A 6978-nucleotide genomic window follows, 5' to 3' on the forward strand; every position below is an offset into this window, starting at 1 on the left:
AAAAGTTTGAGAAGAGATCAGCGTCCAAGTCCGACAACACCATCGTCTGGTCTGGACGGGGCTTCTGGATCCAAACGGAAATGCATCTACTAGACTTATGATGAAATATAAGTCTGAAAATCACCAACGCCCATCACAGGTTATTGTGTCAAAAACTAAACTGTGTGAGAGTCTGGGTCAGGAAAACAGACTGGTGGTGTGTCTGTGCGCAGGAAGGCTACGTTTTAGAATAAAAATATACAGTAATCCCTCAACAACCGTCTAATGTGGCGTATGACCCACTTTTTTAACTTTACATAAATAAATAAATAATTTAGCTCGGACAAAACTGACTAAAATAACACATTGAAGATCATGGAGGCTATGGTTCTGTCAACATGGCTTATACGATGCACCATGTTCTAAATGCCTTTAAAACGCTGGTTTGAGCTTTTTATTTAATCACACCTCACCTGCACCCAAGACCTTACCGACCATAAGATCTGAAAGGAATAGACTTATTGTTTTTTTTTATTTCACATATGCTTAAGCTAAGCTTCTGTTAAGACGGAATAAAGCTTGGTTTAACAAGCAAGTGCACTTATTTAGTCTTATTGCAATAGTTTTATGAAGATCTAAACATAATTAAATTGGGTTTTATTTAAAAATGATCCATGCAAGTGCAGGGAAACGAAATGTATTTCAGAGCACCATAAAATGTTGATTTTAAGATTTTTTCCTCCTAAATTTAAACTCCACGTGCCTTTAAAATGCGTTTTGGAGAAGTGGCTTAATAAGATGTTTGTTTTAAGAAAAAAAATAGTCTCTTTTAAATTATATTTAAACAAGGGAAACATTTTAAATGCAAAAAGTAAAACAAAAACGAGCAGAAATGAGTAATGGTGCTATGGAGTTTAATGTAAAGCGTCCCATTGTATGGACTTAAACACACAACAACATAATTATAAAACATCTTTACTCGATGCCTCTAACAGGTCATTTATTCAGATTTTGGATTTTTAAATGGCCTAAAAGGCATATCATTAATATAGTTTATCTCTTTATTGATTAAATTTCATAACTTTTAATAAATAATATTGTTGCCATTTAATTTAATATTACTTAATCAAATCGTATCAATTAAAGTCATTTTAGTATATTCTCTAAATAAATGCACAGTCAATGAGTGCAAATGTCAGCAATAAATATATAAACCCTCATTAATTTAGACTAAGCCTTTAGGTCAGGTGAAAGTTTGCGCTGTGGGAACTATTTGACAGAAGGACGAAAGCCAACTTTATTTATTTATTTATTTATTTATTTATTTATTTATTTATTTATTTATTTATTTATTTATTATTGACTTCTTGCCTTAGTGTCTTCCGTTAGTTTCCTGAGCGGGAAACGCGCCATCATCCACCTGTGCGAGATCCCGCAGCAGGAGAACTCACGCATGAATATTTTATGAATCTTTGTCTTTTGATATTTTTTAAACTTCCCGCCCATGTGCGCTATTATGGTCAGAGACATTTAGGGTCCAGGAAGCGGTTTTCATTCACCTCACAACCTGCGCGCGCCGAAGAGGAGGCCTGTGTGGTAATTTATCGTATTCAAAGGGCCTTTGGAAATCAGTCAGGGGACGACATGCATCACTTTATGCGTGGGTGTTGGAGGACACAGCTAGTTGTAAAAAAAATAAAAAAATATTAAATAAGAACCTTGGATAGCTCCTTAAAATAAGGTCACGAAGTTGCGTTATTTCTTAAATGCGCCTAAAGCGCACCGGGCGCGGCCTCCCGTTCGCTTATTTAAATGACGCAAGACCCAACAAGAGGTTTTAAAAGTTAACGTTTTCAAATGGTTTAAGTTTGGTGAAAGCATCTGAAAAGAGCTTAAGTCTTACTCAAAATATAAAGGAATAACAGTTTAAGCATTTATTAAAGATGGATATTCATTGAGTTGAGTGGGGAAATAGCAAAATATCATAGAAATCTAAAATAAACTCCATGAAATGCTAAGTGATTTCAAAACTCGTGACATGATTCAGCCAATAGAATAAAGTTTAATAGAACCCCCCTTCAGTGAGGATTGCCAATTGTTCATTGTATTATTTGTTTGCCAAAATAAAAGTTTTTATTTTAAAATAAAGAAATTATTATGATTATTTTCGTTTTCTTAATGAGAATGAAGTTGCTGTGCTTGTGATTTTCTCATCGTCTCAGGGGTTTCCCCGTTTCAGATAAAGCTCAGGTTTTGTTGAATTCTCGTGACAGATCCGTTTATAAAAGAGCACACTATCAGGGTTTTAGGTGGATTTTCACCAGAGAAGGTAAGCCTTTTTATTATCATTCTATAAAAACTGCCAACAAGCCAGGTATTTTAAAGTAAGCGCATTAGACTCCATAAGCAATGTTGATAAATCGAAAATTGTGTTTTGAAATAAGGCTGAGTTCCGTTTCATCTGAAGAGAAAAGACAGCAGAGCAGCGAGAACTAGAGACATCACAGCACTCAGCTCCCCTCTCCTCTCTTTTCTCCTCTCCTCTGCGCAGATATCGCGAGACTTGCTGCTGCCCGTTGCTTTGCAGCAGACGGAGGGAGAAGGCAGGCAGCATCATGGCGGACAGAGACAGTGGAAGTGAGCAGGGAGGAGCGGCTACGGGCCCAGGCTTCGGCTCCACGCACCTAGCGACGGGAGGGGCGGGCTCGGCTTCCGGGCTCCAGCATGAGACACAAGAGCTGGCGTCGAAGAGGGTTGACATCCAGAACAAACGCTTCTATTTGGACGTAAAGCAGAACGCGAAGGGCCGCTTCTTAAAGATAGCTGAAGTCGGGGCCGGTGGAAACAAGAGCCGCCTGACTCTTTCCATGTCCGTGGCGGTCGAGTTCCGAGACTACTTGGGGGACTTCATCGAACATTATGCCCAGTTGGGTCCGAGTAACCCGGGACTGGTGCAAGACGAACCCAGACGAGCGCTCAAAAGTGAGTTCCTGGTGCGGGAGAATCGGAAATACTACATGGATCTGAAGGAGAACCAGAGGGGACGGTTTCTAAGGATCCGACAGACCGTTAACCGGGGGCCCGGTTTGGGATCCACGCAGGGCCAGACGATCGCGCTGCCTGCCCAGGGACTTATTGAGTTTCGCGACGCTTTGGCTAAACTTATTGACGATTACGGCGTGGAGGACGAGCCCGCAGAGCTGCCCGAAGGCTCGTCATTGACTGTGGACAACAAACGCTTCTTCTTCGACGTGGGGTCCAACAAGTACGGCGTGTTTATGAGGGTAAGCGAGGTGAAGCCTACATACCGCAACTCCATCACGGTGCCCTACAAAGTCTGGTCCAAATTTGGGAATACTTTCTGTAAGTACGCCGAGGAGATGAAGAAGATCCAGGAGAAGCAGCGGGAGAAGAGGGCATGCGAGCTGCAGCAGCAGGAGGAGATGCAGGCGGACGATGGAGACGAGGATTGATATAGAGCCGCAAACGAAAATAAATAAAAAAAAATCATGCAAAAGTAATGAAAATAACCAGAGAATTATAATTAAAAACTCTACTGTAAAAAGAAAGAAATCTAAAGATGAAACGGTTTAACTCCAAGGGAGCATCACTCTTAAGAAACCTCCACAAGCCGACAGATGTGACTCATCGCTGGATGTTGCCCCACTTCTCACCATTAAAACAGTAACAGGCTGCTAAACAAAGTAATAACCTTATATTTGAACATTGTTTCCTACTTGACAACGGAGTGTTTATTTCCCTTATTAACAGAACTTTTGTACCAGTTAAAGCTGTTGTAAAAAAAAATAGGAAAAAAAGAGGTTTGCAATGTTCAAATGGAAATATTGTGGAGTTCAGAGAAAGATCGAACACGTTTCCTTTCCATGTGAGCTAATGACGTCAGCACAAATCAGATGTTTTAATTTTTCAACCAAAATTCAAAACTCTTTGTAAAAGACGTGTACTCGCCATCCTATTCACCTTTACCTGTGAGTAGAGATGTGTTTACACGCTGAGGTCATACGAGGGCTAGGCCTGCGTCGGAAACTGGTTAGATGTCATGCAGTATAAAAAGGAATATATAGGCATTTTCATGAAATGAAATAAGTGCTATAATTGTGGTGCAATATGCATTGCATATAAAAAAAATTCTATTAAACCGGGCAAATGGAGTCTCGACGTGATGACCTTTGCCATAGGCATTCAAAGAAGTATAAATATTGTAACTTTTATTTAGTTTTTTGAGTTGAAATCGTTGCCATGCAGATGGATTTATTATAGACTACCTTTGTGTCTCCTTGTCAATGCAATGTGTTCATTTTAAAGGTACTATATGTGTATTTGATAGAGGAAATGCAGTGACAACATGTAGCAAATAGCCTGAATTGCAGATTATTTAACAAGATGCACTCACCCCACAACTTAACTGTGTAATTGGCATCGAGCTAAAGGCAGAGGAGCGTTACCGGTGGCCGATCGTGATCTTGTGTCCGATCGTGATCTTGTTTTATCCTAAAAAGCCCAAATGGTGCCAAGGAGTGCTGTTGCTGCATGTTAACCTGCACTGTCGTAGATTTCATTGGTCTCCCAAATGTATCGAGCCTCAAGGACCCTTCCATTCATATCCTTTATCTGCCTATAACGTGCGAATCTCAAGTTTGAGTACTGAGTGATTCTTTTCCAAAGGCTCGGTTGTTGTCACGTAAACCGTAATCAGCAGAATCGCCATCAGTCAGCGAGGAAGGCGCCTGGCTCGGCCCAGTTTTAGATGGTTTCGTAATCTGCCTGCCGGTGGATGATGAGCGTGGCTGGATCCCTTCGAGCTTCTGGGTGAACTTCTGCGGCTATACTTAAGATTTGTTAGCCCGAATATCTATCTGGGGAGGCTCTGGTAGGGGGTTGTGATCTTCTTTTTGGTCTAATTGTAAATATTTGGGCTGCCACTTGAAAAAACAACTGGTTGTAATCCAGTTTTGTCGCATCTCATAGATGTGTGATAGCAGTTTTATAAACTCTGTCAGTAAACTCCTGAGAAACTGGCAAACAATCAGATTTTTTCCGATTTACCTCAATAATAAATTCAACGATCGCTCCCGTGTTTAGATTGACTGTAAACCAGCAAACTAGACTGTCCTTAACCACATTTTTCTTTTTTTAATTTCATCTGGGAGTGTCTGGCATAATTAACGTGATCGGGAGCGCCCTCTTCAGCATATAAACGACCTGGTGCCTTACACGCTCCGCATGCTTACACGCTGGCCTGGTGCTTTGGATTGCAGTTTGGCTTTCTTCAGTTTCTTCCGTTTTTGCGTCTCAGCCCCCTTCGCGTGCGCTACAGCGCACGACTCGTGGTGCTAAAAAGGGTTCGTTTTGGGCCCTTTAAGGAAAACGGGAGCGGAATTCCTAACTCTTTCTGCTGCCTCCCTTCTTCCCCGACCTCATTGCCATCCTCATCCCTCAGCCATCCAGGTATCGGCCTACATGTAAACATGGAAAGGGGTGGTCACCTCGATGCAAGATGATGCAGAGGAGCACTAGCTAAGCACTTCAGCGGGTAGAGCAGGGGCTGATTTAAGACATCAGTGGTGGCTTCAAACAGGAAAGCCCCGCCTTAAAAGGCTCATGTTCTATCTAGAGTAACTCTGGCAAATGTAATTTGCTCGGTTAGTGGAGAGTAGCAAGCATGTTTTTTGTTTTATGCAATTTTACCTTTTCAGCATTATTCCACATTGTCATTTTGGAATGTTTTTGCCCCCTAAATATAATTTTTCCTCTATGTGCAACATTTCATCACTGTGTGCAATATCACATGTGCCAACGGTGGCAATATATGTATATCAATTAAAATATATGATGACTATTTGAGAGCATGTGGCTGAATTCCATGTTTTCTTTGTCTCATGAAGGAGACGTACGCCTTTATTTGCACTCAAAGCTCTGCCCTGGAGGAAAATTTAGCTCTTTAGTCTTTAGCGGCCTGTTGGGTCTAGCGGTCCACAGGATGTACTATAACTTGAAACAACAATGTCACTGCAAGTTTGCCCCTTTGCAAGGGAAAAAGGGGTTCACTTGGCTCTTTGGGGGTTGGTGAAGGTGGAGATTTTGTGGAAAAAGGAAAAAAAATATATAACAAATGTCCATTTTTAGCTTTAAGCTAAGAAAAGGTGCTTCAGTCCAATCCTCATTCAGATGTGTGGTGAACTGTCTTCAGTGGTTGTGTGTAGCACTTTGTTTCCCAGGTTAACGAGAACGCCTGACCAATACTTGTTTTAAAACCATCTCAGCAAAGAATGTCGTTTATTCTCTCCTGTTGCCTCTTTTCTCGAGAGGTTGTTCTGATCTGCTCACTTTGGGTTTTGATGCATTCAGTATAATTTCTGTACATTTGACAAATTTTAAAAATAAATTTAATTTACCCGGTGAGGGGAAAGACAAAGATATCTGCGTTCAAAATGTTTTCTTTTTTTTTTTTTACTTTCATGTTTCATTTCCTGTTTTGGAAAAAGAAAAAGTTAATTTTGATGTAGTGTTGTCTACAATGTCTGACTACATTTGCTCTGATACTAATGATTAAAGCTTCATTTTACAGCCTCCAAAACGCAAACTTTCCAACAACAATTCTTTGACTCATGTCATGGAAATTTCTAAGTACTGTATGTGAACTAAATGTCAGGCTGTAAAATAAAGCGTGACATTGTTCTCTAAACACACTGATTCATCTTTTTGTTAACATTCATACTAAACATGAGAATATATTAACTAGACTTCTGGTTTGGAGCCTTTACATTATTTTAAGACTCGTCTAATTTGTGTGATTCAGCTAAAACAGATGAGGTCTAACCTGAGCTTTTAAAGCAAAACAATAAAAAAAGTGAAAATAATTTTCGTTTCATCCACCTCAGGTTTGCATCTTATTGCTGTTAAAACAGGATTAAAATCGGATTATAAAATATGGAGATTATAGTCCTAAACTAAAGATTATTTAAGTGGTGTGTGTGT

At 40.1% G+C, this 6978-nt stretch overlaps 1 protein-coding gene across 1 annotated transcript in view; it reads left to right on the top strand.

Annotated features, from left to right (window-relative positions):
- puraa (purine-rich element binding protein Aa) overlaps positions 1–6685 on the top strand; it is a 7118-nt gene extending 433 nt beyond the window's left edge. Inside the window, exon 2 of the mRNA XM_015960749.3 lies at positions 2531–6685. Within this exon, the coding sequence (XP_015816235.1) occupies positions 2595–3452 (858 nt within the window). The 5' untranslated portion in view covers positions 2531–2594 and the 3' untranslated portion in view covers positions 3453–6685. The remainder of the gene's footprint in view (positions 1–2530) is intronic.
- The last annotated feature ends 293 nt before the right edge of the window (positions 6686–6978 follow it).

This window comes from Nothobranchius furzeri, chromosome 10, assembly GCF_043380555.1.
Source record: "Nothobranchius furzeri strain GRZ-AD chromosome 10, NfurGRZ-RIMD1, whole genome shotgun sequence".
Classification (NCBI taxonomy): domain Eukaryota; kingdom Metazoa; phylum Chordata; class Actinopteri; order Cyprinodontiformes; family Nothobranchiidae; genus Nothobranchius; species Nothobranchius furzeri.